At 42.3% G+C, this 20,040-nt stretch overlaps 1 protein-coding gene across 22 annotated transcripts in view; it reads left to right on the plus strand.

Annotated features, from left to right (window-relative positions):
- The window catches only part of FTCDNL1 (formiminotransferase cyclodeaminase N-terminal like), a 110,562-nt gene that overhangs the window by 23,095 nt on the left and 67,427 nt on the right, over positions 1 to 20,040 (plus strand). For 15 of the 22 annotated variants that reach the window (XR_005586308.1, XR_005586309.1, XR_005586306.1 and 12 more), the window contains exons 2-4: positions 5,385 to 5,508; positions 11,140 to 11,235; positions 13,179 to 13,331. Coding sequence is in view for 16 of the 22 variants with exons in the window: in XM_039495269.1 (XP_039351203.1) it covers positions 5,385 to 5,508; positions 11,140 to 11,235; positions 13,179 to 13,331 (373 nt within the window). In the remaining 6 variants the exon portion in view is untranslated. The other 7 variants (XM_039495281.1, XM_039495282.1, XM_039495274.1 and 4 more) reach the window with 6 other exon arrangements.

Consider the following 20,040-nt stretch of genomic DNA (forward strand, 5'->3'; position numbering starts at 1 on the left):
TAAAAGCATGAATTGCGACAGCTTTAGCTAAAGCTCTGTAGCAACTCTTCTTCTGTGGATCAACACAGATGGGGACCTTTAACTCCCCCTCGCCCGTTGTGGGTTACAATAGGTGGGAGCAGTGGTGTAGACAAGGTGTGAGTGGCCCTTGACATTTTAACTTGATATGGTGATAAAAAGTTCGCAAGCTGATTTACACTAGTGCTTCCGTCCCGCCGCTGCTAACACTGGTGGACTTGCACTGGAGCTACAGCAATGGTGGGATTATTTTTTTTAAAGCCTTAGTGTAGACACAGCAATGAACTATTACTTGTATTGCAGTAGAGCTGGAAGCCCTTAAGGCTTATCAGATGCTGAGGCCCCACTGTGCTAGGCACTGTACACACAACATTACAAAAAGACAGTCCCTGCTCCAAAGAGCGTACAGCTCTAAGTGGCATATGCACACTTTTCCTCTGAGCTAGCATGATCTAGTCCAGGGGTCAGCAACCTTTCAGAAGTGGTGTGCCAAGTCTTCATTTATTCACTCTAATTTAAGGTTTCATGTGCCAGTCATACATTTTAACATTTTTAGAAGGTCTCTTTCTATAAGTCTATAATATATAACTAAACTATTGTTGTATGTAAAGTAAATAAGGTTTTTAAAATGTTTAAGAAGTTTCATTTAAAATTAAATTAAAATGCAGAGTCCCCTGGACTGGTGGCCAGGACCTGGGCAGTGTGAGTGCCACTGAAAATCAGCTCGAGTGCCGCCTTCGGCACCCGTGCCATAGGTTGGTGTTGGCATATTCCCACTCTTGCCTTGCCAGAAAGCTCTCCTACCTCAGTGTACCTTATTTAAGTTCAAAAGCCCATCCATATATTCCTGTTTCTGGCTGGCAGATATGTATACATCATGCAAAATGCAGAAAGAAAACATAAGCTACTCTCTCTCCATTTTTGTAAGTGGAAAGTAGCAGGGCCAGCTGCACATCATGTTGCTATGGGAGCAGCACAGTATTTGTTGGAAGGGAACCCAGTTTGCACTCCTGTCCCCCAGTGATCTGGGAAAAAAGCCACCCTAGGGTGGGTCAATATTATTGCTATCAACTATTTTGCTGCATGTATATGGACGGGTCGCACGGTCTTCCCCACGGGTCTCTAGCTCAGCATCAAATTCCCAGCCGGTCGATGGAGCAAGGAGGTGCAGGAGGCGGGGTGAAGCTGCAAATGCCCGCCCTGGAAAACCACGTGCTGCCTGGATCCCGGCCAGGTCAGCAAAGCGGGGGCCGCCGGAGGAGGGAGGCAAGAGGCTGCGGATTGTGCTCAGACATTGTCCCCCCTTGGCAGGCTGGCGTCGATCAGGAACGGGACCCGGCTACCCCTGGAGGTGGGAGCCAGAGCCCCGGACGGCAAGAGGCGGCGCTGCTGTAAAACAGCCCGGCCCCAGCCAGCTTCCCCTTGCTACGCTCGCCCTCCCCGGATCGGCCAGCTGTATCCCCCTGGGCAGCAGCGGGGTGCGCCGCAGCTCCCATCCCTGCGCGGGGAGTGCGGGTCCCTTCCCAACTTCCAACACCGGGGCTGCCCCTGGCATGGCGCAGCGCTGAACTGGGCCTTTGCAGTTGGACAACAACCCCCACGGCAAGGCTCCGCCCAGCCAAACCCAGGCTCCGAAATCAGCCGCAGCAGCCTTGTCCTTGTAAGAGGAGGGAGGATCCAAAATGCTACCAGGGCTCGGGGAAACTTGGTTTTGGATCCAGATCTGAACTGCATGGCCCAGAGCCTGTCTCTGTTCATGTGTGTTAGTTGTATGGCGTGCACCATACTGCTAACCCCAACCACTCAAAAATCACTTCAGGCTCCTAAAATTATGACAGTGGCTTAAAATCTTTTTCTCCTTCCTTTTTAGTTGCTGCCTGGTTTCTGAGTCTTTAGGGTGCACTTGGTTCACAGTGTCTTTCAAGCCTTTCTCTGCAACTGCACCGCAGCTAGAAATTATTTCACCGAGGCAGAGATTCTCACATACAGTATCTCCTCCCTTAATGTTGTAGTTATCTTCCTGAAAAATGCTACTTTAAATGAAACAATGCTAAGTGAATCCAGTTTCCCCATAAGAATTAATGTAAATGGGGGGTTAGGTTCCAGGGAAATTTTTTTGCCAGACAAAAGATTATATTATATATAATTTATACACAATATAAGTTTTAAACAAACAATTTAATACTGTACACAGCAATGATGACTGTGAAGCTTGGTTGAGGTGGTGGAGTCAGAGGGTGGGATATTTCCCAGGAATGCCTTACTGCTAAATGATGAACTAGCACTTAGCTGAGCCCTCAAGAGTTAACTTGTTAATGTACCTTCACACTCTACAAGATGGCAGGAATGGAGAGAGGGGAGACAGCATGGCAGAGAGAGACAGAGATGTACACCCTATGATGCACATTGCCCCTTTAAGTATGGTGACCCCACTCTAAGTACACTGCCCTTTTAAGTAGATCAACAAGTTGAGATCGCAGCTGCTGCTAGCAAGCTCCCTCTATCCTGAGGCCTGTCGTGTCCCCCCTGCTCTGTGGATGGGGTAAAGCAGCAGTGGGGTGGGGGACACCCTGACATTAGCACTGTTCTCCCCCTCAGCAAGCAGGAGGCTCCCAGGAGCAGCTCTAAGGCAGAGGGCAGGAGCAGCACATGGCAGTGGAGGGAGGAACAGCTGAACTGTCTGGCAATTGATAGGGCAATTGGGCAGCTGCCACACAGGGAACTTAGGGGAGTGGGGAGCTGAAAGGCAGGCTGCTGGTCCACCCTGGTTCCAAGCCCCCACCAGCTAGCCGTAACGGGCTGCTCTTTCTGCAAGCAGTGGACAAAACAGGCGGCTACCAAACAATGTTATAAGGGAGCATTGCACTACTTTAAATGAGCATGTTCTCTAATTGATCAGCAATGAAACAACGTTAACCGGGATGACTTTGAGTGAGGAGTTACTGTAATCACTTGGTTCCAGGAGCTGGAGCTTTAGAAAAACACCACATATTGCAAGACTCATGATAAAATTAGCAAAAACTGGCAACATGGACATCAGCTGCAAAGCTGGATCTATGTTCTGCTGTGTTATTCACTTACAGTTGGGCAAAATTGTGTAACCTTGCTGTGCTTCAGTTCCCCATCTGTAAAATGAGGACAATACTCCCCTGCCTCACAGGGCTTTGTGAGGTTTAAGGCTCTGGTCCTGGAAATGCTTAAGCCTGTTTATAATAAGTTTTGAGATCCTTGGATAGAAGGCACTGTAGATATGCAAAATATTAACTGGTAGTCTGTGTAGGCCTAACATTATTATTGTATGTAAATTGTATGTATTGTGTGTGAACAAATGTTCTATAACTGATTCTCTCAGTTTTATTTCCAGTGGGGAAAAATATGAGCATGCTACTGGTTATTTCAGTTCCTGCGGTGGAGGTAGATTTTTCCAGCACCTTTTTGAGCAATTCAGATCCAGGGGAGATCCAGACTTAGAATGAGAGGTGGGATCATGGGGAATTAAGCCCTATATTTTGCACTGAAAAGGTCTGTCTACGCTGCAGCTGGAAGTGAGTCTCCCAGCCCAGGCAGGCAAACTCCTGCAAGTGGGGCACCAGCTAGCGTGTTAAAAATAGCAGTATGGGAGTTGTGACTTGGCTCTCTAGCCTAGAGGGTTGGGTGGGCTTGCGCAGCCCCACCAGCAGTCTACAGACTGCTATTTTTAGCTGTCTTGTTCCAGCCCCACTAGCTCCAGTCTGCCTACCTGGACGGGGAGGCTCGCTTCCACCCGCAGTGTAGACATACCCTTAGAGGTTGCTCTAAATGCCAGATAAAAGAGCTTAAAATATACAAACACAATGAAAACAAGTGAACAGCAGAAGTTGTCTGCTTTATAAAAGTAGTGCCAGCTGTTTTATCTGGTTACAAAGGTTTAGGGTGCTTTATTAGTATGCTAGTATTCATATTTGTATAAAAGCTCAGGCTCAGATCCTGGAAGCTGATCCATGCGGGCAGACCCTGGCACCTGCGTGGAACCCTATTGAATTCATGAAGGTGCCTGGGTCCATCAGATTGGATTAGTTTGCAGGAGTAAGGCTTTAATTTGTGTAGATTAATAGACTTTTGATTGTTTTCTATAACATGAAAATCTGATTCCTATCTGCCCAAACCTGGTGCTTCTCCAGGTTAGTCATTAACTTCTAATAGGGTTCACAAAACACTGCAGATCTTTCAGTGACAGTCGCCAATACTAACTAAAAGTATTATTGCTATAGTATGGGACACAAATTCTGTTTTCAAATGTGTGTCCATCACCAGAGTGCTTAGGAAAGGCCACAATAATAATGACTGACACTTGTGCAGGTGTAAAGTCTTCCATTGGAAGAGCTCAACGCATGCCATGAAATTTACAGTATGGCTTACAAGTTGGCCACATCTGAGGGCAGAACTTGGATTGGATATATATATATAGGGGGAGAGAGAGAGAGATATTTATATCTATCCAGCTATATATAAAATCACTATACCTGACACTGAAATGCAGCCTCCTCTGTTATGGAAGGTGGCAGCTGTCTAACTACATACAGTACTTCACAACTAAAAGAGAAGAGCACCTACTCAGTAGAATAAAAGCTTTAGACGTCTGTTCATTCTAACCGATATTTAAATACTAATCTTTCTGTGGTAGGTAATGAAACGTTTGAAATGTATTGGTTCAAGGTGAAGTCATGGATGGTTAACTTCTTTAACCCACTGTCCCTTCTCCAACGTTTTGTACCTAGCCTGGATAGTATTTCAATAGTGTGTAATTCAATTTATTCACCTAAATTTGGGTTATTGCTGATTATGGACTGTATGTATCTTATGACTTTAAAAACAAACTTTGTGTTTGTGGATAATCTAAGCACTATACCCAGATGTGCAGACACTTCTTTCTTTACCTGTGTACTATATAATTTTTTAACATTAGCTTTAACAAAATGTTTAAATCTGATGCCAGTGAAGTGTGAATAAGCTCATAAAAGGTCCTTGAGACAACCTGGCACACTCCTCATTTCCACCTGCACTGAAAGGCAAATAATTTCAGTTTTATGTGATAGTCCAGTTTTTAGTAGCTTGAGTAATTGTACTGAGTTTGCTGCTAAACTGATGATGTGTGCATGGCTTTTGCAACATGTAATGGCTTCTCAAATAAACCTCAAGATTTCATTCCTCCTTGTGAAAAGAAGATGCTGAGGTGAAAATTTATGCAGGATTGGTTGCTTAGTTACCAAATAATTGTCTTTTTTTTAAGTATATGGGTTAAAAAAGAAGTCCAGAAATGAAAACATGAGCAAGAGTGAAAGCATGAGGATGAGAGAAGAAAATATTTTCTTATGTTTCTGTTTCAGAGAGTGAAAATGTCTTCCACCAAAGTGGGCTTTCGTCTGGCTGCCTGTTTACTAAACATTTCAGAAGCCAGAAAAAAAGACATTGTTGAGAAAATAGCTAAAGCTGCGCTTTATGATGATAATGGTAAGAGCAGCAAACAGAATAAGTTGGAATAGGAGCATTTCAATATGATGTTTATTAAATTGCATGCTCTGTTATCCTTGAGATAAATTATTACAATAGTTTAACTTTTTTGGGTGATGTTTTCAGTTTATGGCCGTTTTTCTTTTTTGCTGCTTGGCTCTTTTTTCCTAGTATTTTTCCAGCACATTATATTTCTGCAGGGGGTACCAAACAAAAAATCTATACTGGTGTTTCTTAACCGTTTCTGTACTATGACCCAGAGTTACAAGAGAAAAAGGGAACACATGAAATTGGTTTGTGACACGCACGCACGCGCACACACACACACCCTTTCTCTCTGAACTTGAGAACCCATGATCTGTACTTATGTGGCCTGTTGTCATACAACATCCATTAACACAGATAGTTTTTGCTGATGGCCTCATGATGGATTAGTAATACACTGTGTTTTTATAGCCCCTCCCAAGGCAGGGTCTCAAAGTGCTTACACACTTGAGTGAACCACATACTTCCTGTGGGATAGGTGGTTAGTATTATCCTTGTTTTAGGGGGCAGGGGAGACTAAGACTCAGAGACAGGTTAAGTGATTTACTCCCAGTCATGCATTGAGTCAATGGCAGCGTCACAAATAGATCTCCTGGGCTTTACCTCAGCACCATTCTTCCTCCCTAAGACTGGTGCTTGGGAAAACCTCTTGGGGAGAAGGGACACACAGTCTCACCTTTGTCTCTGTCCGTTCTTTCTTTCCCATGCATTCACTGCCCTCTACTGTCCCTTACTTACTTTTTTCCCACCGTTCTGTCTTGTTTTGTATCTTACTTTTTTTTTTTTTTGCAGTTTATTTTATCTTTTGCTCCTCCCTCCCTCTTTCCTTCAGGTCTCTCTCCTCATCCTCTAACTGTTCTGATGAGCCTGGCAGAACACTCTCAGAGTACGTCTACACTACGGGACTATTCCGAATTTGCATAAACCGGTTTTGTAAAACAGATTTCATAAAATCGAGTGCGCGCGGCCACACTAAACACATTAAATCGGTGGTGTGCGTCCATGGCACTGTGGGTAGCTATTCTTGAGATCCCAGTGCCTGATGGGGCAAAAATCATTGTGTGGTTCTGGGTAAATGTCGCCAGTCACTCCTTCGCCTGGGAAAGCAACGTTTTTCCCTGGATTGCCCTGGCAGATGCCATAGCATGGCAATCATGGAGCTTGTTTCACAGAGGCGATTCAGCAGCGCTACACAGAAGCATGCTTTTGCTTTTGCATGACAGCAGAGATGGTTACTAGCCATATTGCACCATCCAAACCCTTCCATAAATTGGAACTGAGGATGATCATGGCTACCAGTCCTTTGGTCAATCAGCCAGGATCTAAAAATAGAATCTGTGCTGCCTAATATAGGCAAGTGTGCTAGAGAACCACCTGCTCTGTGTCAGAGCCAGAAATTATCTGTATGCTATTCACAGGTGCTCCTGTAACAACCCCACCTGTTGATTCATTGTCCCCACTTGTGTGATGAATTAATAAAGAATGCAGGAATAAGACACACTGACTTGTTAGTGAGAAATGAGTGGAAGGCAGCCTCCAGCTGCTATGATAGTCCAGACAGGACATTAAGCAGTGTGTAGGAGAGAAGCCCAGCATCCCACTGTCCAGGGGGCACTGAATCTTTTCTTTTACACATGAAGGGTGGGGCTGATGGAGCTCAGCCCCTGTTGCTATGATGAGGATGGTTACCAGCCATATTGCACCATCCATCCACCAGAAAAATTAGGGCCAATAGGCTGAAGTCCTTTTGTCCCATCAGCTGAAGCTGATCATGAGGATAGATTTCCATCATTTTGTACGATCAGCTTATGCTGATGATGAGGATGGATTTCCATCTTTTGTACCATCAGCGCCCATGACGGGGAGCAAGGATGTTGGTGTTGAGTGCTGCACCTATCTGCAGCATTCAGTAAAGATAGGGTGACATGTAAAAGAGTCAGAGGATTGTTTTACCTTGGCACTGTGTTTGACCCTAGAAGCATTTGGAGCTCAGCCAAGAATGCAAATAATTTTAGGAGGCTGCAGGAACTGTGGGATAGCTTCAGTCCTCCAGTCCATGTGCATCCATTTGATTCTTTGGGCAGTGCGCTGAGTCCCTGTCTGGAGATTTTTAAAAGGATTCTAACGGAGCGCTGATAGAACGGATACGCTGGGCAAACAGGAAATATTCAAAAGTGGGCTTTTCCTGTTTACCTGACCACTGCATCCGAAGTTCAGATTGCGTCCAGAGCGGTCACTGGTGCACTGCCTAATCCGATATGTTAATGAGCCATTAAAATCGATATAAGGTGCCTGCTAGTGCAGGCCTCACTCTCAGCCAGTTATTGCAAGCTCCCTCTCTCCCTAGTGGCTGCAGTACAGCGGCACTGGCTTGGCTGATAGAGAGAGAGCAGGGTGTAGTACTGTGTAACACTCCCTGGGGAGGGGAGGAGAAGAGCCCACAGGCGTCTGGACCTTGCAGAAGTCTGCGTATGTACCTTAGGGAGAGTTTGACACCATGATTTTGGTCGGAAATACCTGATTGTAGGGTGACCAGATAGCAACTGTGAAAAAGGGGCAAGGGGTGGGGGGTAATAGGCACCTATATAAGAAAAAATCCCCCAAAACAGGACTGTCCCTATAAAAACGGGACATCTGGGCACCCTACCTGGTTGATTGTATTGAATGTAGATATGCATGTTAGATAAATATGTCCCTTTGCAGAGAGTCAGCCTAAGGCCTATGCACCACTTAAATCCCATGTAAGCCCTCAAATTAGACAGGTTTCAAAGAAGCAGCCATGTTAGTCTGTATCCGCAAAAAGAACAGGAGTACTTGTGGCACCTTAGAGACTAACACATTTATTTGAGCATAAGCTTTCGTGGGCTACAGCCCATACTGTTCCTCACACCTTCTTGTCAACTGCTGCAAATGAACCATTTTGATTCCCACTACAAAAAGTCTTTTTCTCTCCTGCTGGTAATAGCTCACCTTAACTGATCACTCTGGTTAGAGTGTGTATGGTAACACCCATTGTTTCATGTTCTCTGTGTGTGTGTGTATATATATATCTTCCTACTGTATTTTCCACTGCATGCATCTGATGAAGTGGGCTGTAGCCCACGAAAGCTTATGCTCAAATAAATTTGTTAGTCTGTAAGGTGCCTCAAATTAGAGTTTGTGGTGTGCATAGATGTTGTGCTGTCTGTCTGCAGAGAGGTGAATTTCACCTTTAAGAAGAAATGTTCCCATAGTTCGTGGGAGGAATGTGTGCCATTGAGAGGGTAAACTTTAGTACAGTCAAAGAGTCAGCTGGAGTCAGCTATGTTTCATTGCCTCATAGCATCTTTGCTAATCAGATGCTTTTGTTGGGAACATGAACAAACCAATCCAGAATATGAGAAATGCTGTTTAATTTTCTTGGTCTGAGAAAATGCATATGTTGTTATATATATTTGTTTTAATCAAACCATGTATAGTAAAGCAGTTTGGTTGTTACCTAACTGGTATTTTGATGTCTGGTTATAGACAGCATTAGCCCCACAGCCAAGTAACCTATGTATTAATTCTTAATGATTACATGTTTATATAGCAGCCAGAACACAGCATGGCACTTTTCAAAGACTTTTAAAAAGATATGCTCCCTGTCCCAAAGAATTTACTGTCTACATATATGCATATTAAGCATGCCACTCGATTGCATTGATTTTTAACCATTTCTTTTTGTATTCTCTTTCAAACTGTTTTCTGATCTCTGTGCATTTAAATACTGGCTTGCATTTTGGAAGAAGATTGGAGTGTCTGTGAAAACACCTGTTAAATGCTGGAGAAAACTCCTTAGGAGTTGATATGCAGCTGTAGTTTTTTTGCTGTTAACACAGAGAAAATGCCAGTTCTGGCTCATCATTTTCAGAAACAGCAACACTTAAAGTTACTTGGCTCTGTGATTAAATGCGTGTACAAAGAAATATGCGGCAGCCAAACACTGATGGATGGCTAGGTCTTGAGTCATAGTTTTATTAGCTTATTAGTGGCAACAGTTCAAATGGAATTATAGCTATTATACTCCATTACAAATATCAAACAATTTACTTCTGCTGAAATTCATGCTGACAGCTCCGTTTGCCAGCTATCTTTTTTTTTTTTCTATATGCACATTCAGGAAAGAATGTTTTATTCTTTCAGCAATTTACTCAGTTGAATAGGATGAAAATGAGACTAAAAGCTTTTCAGTTTGAAAAATAAATTCATGGTTTTTTTCCCATCGGGAGCTATGTTGAAAAACTACTAAAATAGCAGGATCTCATTTCTGGTTTTTTTTCACCACAGAAAAAATAGATGTGAGGTGATAAGGAATTTAGTGTTTAATTGTTAAGAAAAGAGATTTTTGTGTTTTTTGTAATTTTTTTCAATTAAAAAAGAAAAACTTGTGTGTGAAATAGCTTCAAGGTGATTGATGTAAATCAACATAACTCAGGAAATTCAATTAAAGCTGTTCTAAAGGACACCCATTGATTTCACTGGGCCTTGGATCAGGCCCTTTAGGCTAAAATTCTAGGCTGATGCTTAGCCCATAACCACTTGGGTATTCTATGGTTTGTCTGGCAGTGGTAATGTGGATATGACTCCTAAAATATTTGCATTTGTTTCTCTATTCCTCTGATTCTGGCTTTTTGTCTGAATGTTATAATTTATTCACCAGAGGGCCAAATTCTGCCTTCACATGCACACATGCGGCTCCCATTAGCTTTGATGAGAGCTGCAACCACAAAGATGAGGTCAGAATTTGGCCTCCTACCATGTCTTTGCACCATGGTTTTCAGTAATTTATACCAGGGTCCTCTCTCCTGTAGCCTTTCGTTCTCAAAAGTGTGTTGGGACATAGTTGGTATGAGATGCTACACAAAATAAGGTCCTAACCCTGCAAATAGTTATCTAGTGCAGAGTGTTGGTGGCCTCAGTGGGACTCAGGCTGTGCAGGCTCAGGGCTCTGTGTTAGTGCCGTTTGTAAGGTGGGGGGTTAAAGTAGGATTGGATTCAAATGGAGCAGAGCTATGGAGTATGGTCCTGACCGTGCAGAGTGCTTTCTGTGCGACGCTGATCCCACAGTTCCCATTGGTGTCCCCCCAGCACATGATGTCAGGGGGGAAGCCTTCAGGAGGAGGCCTTGAGGGACTTGCAGAATCAGGCCTGGGAAGTTCACTCCTGCACCCTTATTCATACAAGCAGTCCTGTTGAAGTCAATGGACTATGTGCATGAGGAACAATCTCTTTGGTAGCAGATTGGAACTCCTGAAGGTTTCAATACACATATCAAGAATACTCTAAATAAAGAGACACAATAATTTAGGCCCCTATTCATCAAAGTACGTATGTAAAGACATGTTTAAGTCTGTCCCTGTTTAGCAAAGCACTTAGGCCTAGATACAAAGACAATGGGATGTCTAAATACCTTTGAGGAGATGGGCCCTAAAAACTTAACTTTAACCATGTTCCTAAGCCCCATAAAGTTTGGCACATGCTTAAGTGATTGGTGAATCGGGGTCTTAAACATCTGCCATTTGATGTGTATGAAAAGTCCGAAATGTCTTGTTTTTCCTCCCACAGGACAGAAACATTCTCAAGCCACAGTACTTAATATATTTTCTGATTATGATTACAACAGATCAGTTATAACCATAGCAGCTCCCATTGACATGTTAGGTAAGAGGATCTGTTATGTTGTTTAAATATTTTTACACTTCAAAAATCCTTTTGCTTTCTGTTAACTTTCAGATAACTTCTGCTTTGACTGACTGGGGAAAGGCAGGGCTCATCTCTGGTTTCCTGCCCTTTGTAACTACCTGGAGGCTTTCTGGATAAATTGGGAGTTGGAATTGTTCAATTTGAACATTCTGTAAGTAGCAAGCCTCAAACACACCATTTTTAAAATGGGGAAACTGCCTAGTGATGGTATAAAGCTCCTTGGAAAATAACCATGTGAACTTTAGCAAATTGTTGAGGAGATTTTCACACACACAAATGGATAGTAGCTCTCCTTCAGTTCTCCTTCATGCCTCTAAAAATGTTCTGCTAAATAAATAAGGTTTCTGTTGTTCCAGTGGGAAAACCAGTGGATCACTTCATGAAAAGAACGGTTACACTCAGATTACATTTGGTAAGAGTTACCTGCAAGCTCAGTTCCGGAATTGGTTAAAGGAAGTTATTCAGAGCTTTTGATGTGAGGTTAACATGGATCTTGTTTGGATAACTGAATAACCAAAAGTGGTATATATTTCTAAAGTTACTTGAGACTGATGCTTTCTTAAAACTATATAATGCCATTTCTTTTAAAACAGAATTCTCTGTGGTTTCCTTGTTAGCATGATCGGACTTATTTATTTAGCAATTTGGTAAAGTTCACAGTGATATTTTACACTAATCTTTACACCATCACCAGGCAGAATTTCCTTTTGTTTCAAAAAAGGATGTGTTTTTGTGCTTGTTACTTTCATTTTAATTACTCAGACATCACAACAAGCTTAACTCTGACCCCAGATGAATACCGTTCTTCCATTAGTAATCTCAGAATATAGACACAGCACAGTGCCCTTCTGAAAAAGAAACAGAGAATAATATATGTTCTCATTAATGTCCCATGTTGATCAATTTCTAATGCTAGTTCACATAAATAAGTTTACTATAAATTATATTATATACTTTTTTATGAAACCACATATACAATAGTATTCTAAAATAAAAGAGCAATTGTAAATTCTTTTTCCAAAAATTTGTTGTAAAAATACATCAATTGATAGTTCCCATTTAATGGTTTCCTTAACAAGAAAATGCTCCTGGGTTTTTATTTTGTATAGATAAGATTATTTTGAGGAGAATACATTTCTTTCTTTGCCCACATAATATACACATTCTGACCAATATTAGATTTTTCCTCTTACCTATTAATTTCCTCTATTAAGTGCTATGTTTTTTTAATAAATGATGTGATAAGTAAGTACAGTCTTGTCACACAGTCCCCTTAACATGATTTTTAATTTTGTTTTTAACTATGCTGGAGAAATAAAATAAGGCTCCCTTTTCCCCCTTAAAAAGGCGCTATCCAGATATTTGACATGTAAGTGAAAACAGTATTTTGAGTAGAACACAGAATGAGAATGTAAAGAGCAGCAAATATTACACATTTTAGCATTCAGTACTTCAGTAAAATAAACTGTTACTGAGCTTGGTCTGAAACCAAAAACAGCAGGATACAAAATTAATTGCCTTGTGATGAGATTTTTATTTCATTCCAAATGTTTTTTAGTCCATTTCTGTGTTTAATGCACAGCTTTATTGAGGTAAGCACATTTCTAAGAGTTACAGGACCTTGACATTTTGTCAACACATCTCTTCTAAGATCAGCGGGGGAAAATGGTGCTATTAATGTGTAAAGTGAATTAGAAAGAGATTATGTGCACCACTTTAGTCCTGGAGCAAGAAGCTGAGTGTAATTTTAACTTTCCTGTCTCTTTTATTTGGTTTTAAATTAGTTGTGTTTTCAAATAGAATCCCTTCATGTGATTCAGAACAGAAATGTCCTTCTGACTAATCTTCAGTGTTTTATTCAGGTTTGACTGATCCCTAATTGTCTATTTTGCATTTGTTAGGCAACTATGTCATTGCTGCCTGCACTGAGGCTTTCCGGTCAATTGATATGGCTATCCAGGAAGGAATCCATCCTTGCCTTGGAGCAGTGGACTTAGTTCCTATCTATCCTCTTTTGGATGTAGGCGTGGAGGAATGTGGAAAAGTGGCTCAAAGTAAGTGGAAGTTTTAGAGTCCCAATTCTGCTGATGGGGTTGACAAAGAGCAAGGATGATATTGTTCCTTAAATTCTGTCTCTGGCCTTGTCTAGAATAGGGCTTAAAGGTACGTGTTTCAACTTCCCCTAGGCTTTAACATGACCAGTTTATACCACTTTACATTCTAGCATGTGCATTAAGCATGTGCTTAAGTGCTTTCCTGAATTGGAACCTGAACCAAAATGGGGTTAGATAAATTTGGCTCTCACAGCCATGCAACTCCATGCTGGGTGTCAAAGCCATGACCTCTTGTGGTCAGCAATGCTTTCCATGACATACTTTGCATTAGACAGAGTAGCTCGCTTGCAAAGCATTTTGGGACTCTTTAGGGTGAAAATATTCTATTCCATTCAGGTTCTTGTACCTTCCCTCATCACAATATCTGAGCTCCTTTCTGAAATACACTGGACGATGTTATTTGCATTCATCACGCAATTTGTCATGTGATGTTATGCGGGTGACTTAACAGTGCTCCTTCTTCTGCAGCAGTCTCAGTCCCTGAAGGCCTGGGAATCAAGGTGCTTCAATTGAGACTCGAACTCTTCCTTTGTGTGTCACGGCTAGAGTGGACACTTCAGATAGAGATGGGTTTCTGACCTGTAGTAAAAGTGAAGCATGTACAAGGTTTCAGTGTTGGAAGGTTAAAATCCCTTCACACTAGCTGCCTTAAATAAGGCCTGGTCTACGCTGAGGGGTGGGGTGGGGGTGGAAATCGATCTAACGTATGCAACTTCAGCTACGTGAATAATCATGTAGCTGAAGTCGACATACTTAGATCTACTTACTGCGGTGTCTTCACTGCGGTAGGTTGACTGCTGACACTCCCCCGTTGATTCCGCCTGCACTTTTTGCTCCAGTGGAGTACCGGAGTCAATGGGAGAGCGCTCGGCGGTCGATTTATCACATCTTCACTAGACACGATAAATTTACACCCGCTGGATCGATCGCTCCAGAGGTCAGTGTAGACGTGCCCTAACTAACCTGAAAGAAACAAAGCTCAGGGGAATGTTAAGTGACTTTGCAGACACAAGATACACATTAGTGCAAGTCGAGCATACACAGTCAATGTAAATGGATTCCAAACTGCAGACTTTATGCACTTTTTTATTACTCTAAAATCCCAGTGAAAAGTCCATTTGTAACCACTGCGTTGTCTGTTCTACATCTATAGGAAAGCTTTTGTGATAACAGTATAAGCATTATTTAAACTACTGTACAAACAAGCCTTTCATTTTGGTTTAGGCTATCCTTGACACAGTCACTGAATGCATAATCTAAATATCCAAAGTTAAAACAGAACCACCATAAAAGCAATAGTTTGAAGTGAAAGCAAATAATCCTGAGTAGATGCCTTAGGACCACTTGAACAAAAATTAAACAGTGTGCATGGCCCCTTCAGGGCACTGTGAATTGGGGAGCTTTAATCCTGGTGTAGGAAGTTGCTGTGAGGTTATAGAGTCTAATCTTTATGCTACCATTGCTGCATATGGCCTTGTAGAATATGGAAATATAGTACTGGATCAGAGTGGCACTGGAATGATGGGTCATCATAGTGGCATTCAGTATGGATAGGGTGTGGATTCTGATCCTTCCATTGTCATGTTGTTTGTTTTTACTGCATTGGTCTCATTCAATTAAATCAAATCTCACAGTTTTGCTCTAAAGTTAATCATTGGTGTTGTGCTTTTGAAAAAAATGTCTACAGGCCTAGCTGAGATTTTGACCCTTCGTGCCCCAGGACACAGTATGTTTCCTTTTGGGGAGGCTGACCAACCTGAGAAACGAAGTCTGGTTCAGAGAAGAAAACAGCTGGGTTGGTTTAAAGGGAGAGATTTCATGTCAATGGAAGTTAAAGCTGATATAGGAGCGATGCCTTCCCAAAGATACGGGCTAACAAGTAGGAACTGCATTGCTTCATACCTGGCTAAAATATAGACTCTGATCTGGTTAAAAATGCTCCCTGTGGGCCAGGTCTGAAGCCCATTGCAGTCAATGGAATGACTCTCACTTACTTCAATGGGCTTTGGATCAGACCTAGATCCTGAAGCCCTTTACTCAGTCCATACTCAGGAGAAACTTCCATTGACCTCTGTACCTGAGTAAGACCCTCAGGATTTGCCGTGTAATAGAATGTATTGAGAAAATATTAGTAGCTGATTTAAACATATAGGGCAATAAATCTTCATGATGCTATGAGAACCCCATTGAGGGAATCGGTTTTAAAAAACTCTGATTGTGAGGAGAATGTGACAGAAAGAGATTGTTGTGAGCATGAGAAGAAGCTTATTTTAAAGCTGTTGAACAGTTTTGTGGCCTTCTCAAAATGGAGCAGAACTCTCCATCTCTTGTATGTTTATGAGACAGGCGTCACTTTCCGTTTTTACTAGTAAATCCACTTGGAACTGAGAGATGATGAAGACTGGTACTTTTCACTGCTTTCTCAGCCAGCAGCTCCCTGAGAAGAAATCTGAGAGAGAGACTTCCCTAAGCATTTGAATTCCTCTTCCCTGCTACTTTTCCTGATGGTCATTTAGAAATATGCAGATAACTTTGGCTAAATCATCAATTATTTTTTAAGTTTATATGGAAGTTTGCCCATTGATCATTCTGCCTTTAAGGAGACAGATCGGGGTAGTCAACTATATTGTTACCTAGATCCAATACAAACAGTCAGTATTACAAGGCAGAAATGATTTAAAAATCAAATATAAAGGCTGTATTTTTCATACTAAAATGTGTCTGTATACAAGCTCTTGTGTTTATCAGATTTAATTTACTGGGTTATGTGTCTTCAGCTAAAAAGTGAGGAGGATAAGAACAAGAATATTCTTCCTTCTGGGATGTGAAATCCTCCATAAAAAGGGCACCTAGGAAACTGAATGTTGTGTCTGTATACAGGATGGTGATGATGTGTTGGGGTTTAGAAAGGAACCTAAAGAGTTAGATGCTCAAGTCCCATTGAAAATCCTACATTAGGTCTGTGCCTACAAAATACTTATATTTGTATTATTATGATTATTTACTTATTTGTAAAGCACCAGTGCTTGGTAAATTCCGGGCAATTGCTGGATTTCCCCATGGATGCCATGATTCAGCAAGGTACTTAAGCATGTTCCTAAGTTTAAGCAGGTGAGTAGTCCCACTGAAGTCAATAGGGCTGCTCACACACTTAAAAGTTCTGCACATGCTTATGTACCTTGCTGAGTCAGGCCCTAAGATTCTGATCTTGTAAGCACTTGTGCTCTTGCTTCTTTTTATAAAGTCATGGAGTTTAAGGCCAGAAGGGACACCAGCTCATCTAGTCTGACCTCCTGCATATTACAGTCTGCAAACACCACCCAGCACCCACACAACTAAACCTAACAACTCAAATGAGACCAAAGTTTTGTTGCCCACGGGTGCTACAGGCAGAGAATAGGAGGCAGCAAAGTGCACCAGTGTCCAAGGCCCCTGCAGCGGCAGAGAAATGATTAAGTGAGAGAGACCCAGCTAATTTTGGCAAGTGACCCACACCCAGTGGCTTCAGAGGAAGGCAAAAAAAACCCAAGATGACTGCCAGTCTGACCTGGAGGGAAATTCCTTTCCAACCCCACATAGGGTGATCAGTTAGACCCTGAACATGTGAGCAAGAACCAGCCCGCCAAGCACCTGAGAGAGAGAATGCTTGGTGACAACACCTCAGAACCCAGGCTCACCCTATCCAATATCCCATTTCCAGCTGTGTGGCCTTCAGAGGAAGGAGTTTAAAAAAACCCAAACATATCCCGACTTCATGGGGGGGAGGTAATCCCTTCCTGATCCCTGTAGATGTCTGGCTGAAACCCTGAAGCATGAAGGTGAGTAGTCCCATTGAGACTGTTCACGTGTGTAAAGTTGAATATATGCATAAGTGTTTGTAGGATTGGGGACCAAGCTGAGACTTGTATAGGTAGTAATAATAGTGGGGAGCTGGATGGGGAGTGTTGACACTGCTCTTTTCTGAACTTGAATCACTGCTGTGAATGTCACTTGTGTGTTATATTTATTCCCCCATTAAACCCCACTATATTTTTTTCTCCACAATTTAAATGATTAACATAAAGTCAGTGCCATCTGTCCAGCTCCTACAGTGAAAAGTACAATAACACATTAGTCCACATCCCCGCAATGTAGGATAAAAGTTAGTAAAGAAGCAGGTTTCAGTTTCAAGTTTCCAAAATGGTCTTTACAAATAAAAGTAGATGGTAGGAGAAGACTTTAGAAATAACTGGCAATGCCCCTCCTTTTGTGAATGTTTTATTATTATTATTTATTATAACAATAATCTCTAGCTCTTATATAGAGCTTTTAATGAATAGCTCTCAAAGTGCTTTACAGAGGAGGTCGGCATCATTATTCCCATTTTATAGATGGGGAAACTGATGTACAGGTCAGTGAAGTGACTTGCCAAAGCTCAGTTGAAGATCTATTAATAATGACTTTCAGGTCTATAAATAAGCACCATATTAAAAAATAACAACCAAACCCTTTTAACATTTATGCAGTCATTTAAACACTGAAGCCAGGTATGGTGACAGTAAATGGCATATGTGCTTTTTAAAATAGATCACAGAGTTGCTCCTCCTCCATGACAGGTAATCTAAACACTGATTATATTGGGCATCAGGGAGGTGCTGCATCTGACCAACCTCCAGGCGGTGGCCTCACCCCTATGAGTTACACGATCCATGTTGATTAAATGGATACACTTGTCTCTCTATTCATCCTGAACTCTGACAGTAAATTCCCAGTTGTGGAGAATTGTTGCAAAAGAAGCCTTTAATTGTTGCTGCTTTTAGTTGAATCTCGATAAAGAATTCAAGTGACAAGTTGGGAGAGCACTCCCAAACTCTTGTAAGGCAGAGTGCATAGAGCTTGAGCCTTCTCCTGCTGAAATCAGTGAAAACAACATAGAAATGTATAAGCATGATCAGACTTTCTGTCCTGTTTCACGAGCTCAGAACCCAGCACTGCAATGAACTGAGATGGAAGGGCACCATAGGCATTGCTGTGCACATGAGAGAGCCACCTATCCTATATTGCTTCCGAAATGCCACCCCTAGAATTGCCACAATATATAGCTTCTGTGATTACCTAGGGCAGATGTGAGCTGTGGACATGTGTGCTTATCCTTTCAGAGTTCATCAGCATGATACAGATTTATCAAACTCACGCTTGTGTGATGACCTAGAAAGTCTACCTGAGGAAAGCCTTTCACAATTCTTGCTTACAGAATGTATGGTAGGAGAGCTCTGAGCATATGCATGCAGGTCAGGACTCGAGCAGGGTGAAGAATACATTTTTTGGTTTGCTGGCAACTCTGAAAAATAAAATAAAAAAACTAGTTTCCAGTCAAACTAAAACTTTTTTTTTAAATTGTCAAATTGAAAAGTTTTGGGGAAAATTCATGTTGGGTCAAACCAAACATTTTTTTGAGAATTTTTATATATTTTTTAATGCAGATTTGAAGGAAATTTCAAAAGGTTTTATTTTAAGTCATAAACAATTCAGTGAAACCACCCCAAATTCGCAAAGTCTGCCACTCCTCCTCCCCACCCCCCGCTGACAATTTCTCCCCAGCTCTAATCAGAACAGAAGGGGCACCAGGGTTGTTCCCAGAGCTGCAGAATTAGCAGGTTTGGCTTTACTTTTGCCTCCAAGTTTTACTTTTGAATTTGTCAGCTGAACAAATTCCAAAATCTCTGTTTCATTTGTGCTCTGCCTGCATGCTGGGCTAACGCAGTGCATGAGGATGTGGGTTCTAAATCACAGACATACTGTACATTAATTAGTCCAATTAGACCCTGCTGGTTCCTGCTAAATGTGCCTTACTACAGTTTAACATAGTTTGAAATGCTGTATGAAACAGAACTAACAACGTTAAAGCATAGTAGGGAACATTTAGCACACACCAACAGCTTCTACACCGGGGTGGGCAAACTTTTTGGCCCGAGGGCCACATCTGGGTGGGGAAATTGCATGCAGGGCCATGAATGTAGGGCTGGGGCAGGGGGTTAGGGTGCAGGAGGGAGTGCGGGGTTCCTCGTTCCTGGCCAATGGGAGCTTTGGGGGAGGTACCCACAGGCAAGGGCAGCATGCGGAGCCCTCTGCCTTCCCCCCCCAACCCCATGGGCCACAGGGACATGGTGCTGGCCACTTCCGGGAGCGGCACAGGGCCTGCGGTGCCATGAGGATGGCAATCCCGTGGGCCAGATCCAAAGCCCCAAGGGGCCGGATCTGGCCCGCAGGCTGTAGTTTGCTCACCCCTGTTCTACACAGACTAATCAATGTGCAACATGTTAGAGGGCTTTTGTAATCATACATCTATGCAATATACATTATCCCTATGGTATAGGCAAACAGTTGGGTCCAAGTCAAGGAACATCAAGTGAGGGAGGTGCAGGAGCGTACAGCAGACCGGGTTCACCTGAAGCTGTGCTTGAAAACCAGAACTACGTCCATTTAATCTGCTTTGGGGCATCACACCAAAGTTTTGCTCTGCTGTGCTTCAAATCTGTCTTTGGTTCCGCTCATTTGCATGCCAGTACCTAGTGTGTTTCCAGCTCATTTTTGTTCTTTAGAAGCACTGCAGAGTTGATCATGGAACAAACTGACTAGTTTGCTTTTTAGCCAGAGGAAGAGAGGAAAG

Source organism: Mauremys reevesii, linkage group 11, assembly GCF_016161935.1.
Source record: "Mauremys reevesii isolate NIE-2019 linkage group 11, ASM1616193v1, whole genome shotgun sequence".
Taxonomy (NCBI): Eukaryota; Metazoa; Chordata; order Testudines; family Geoemydidae; genus Mauremys; species Mauremys reevesii.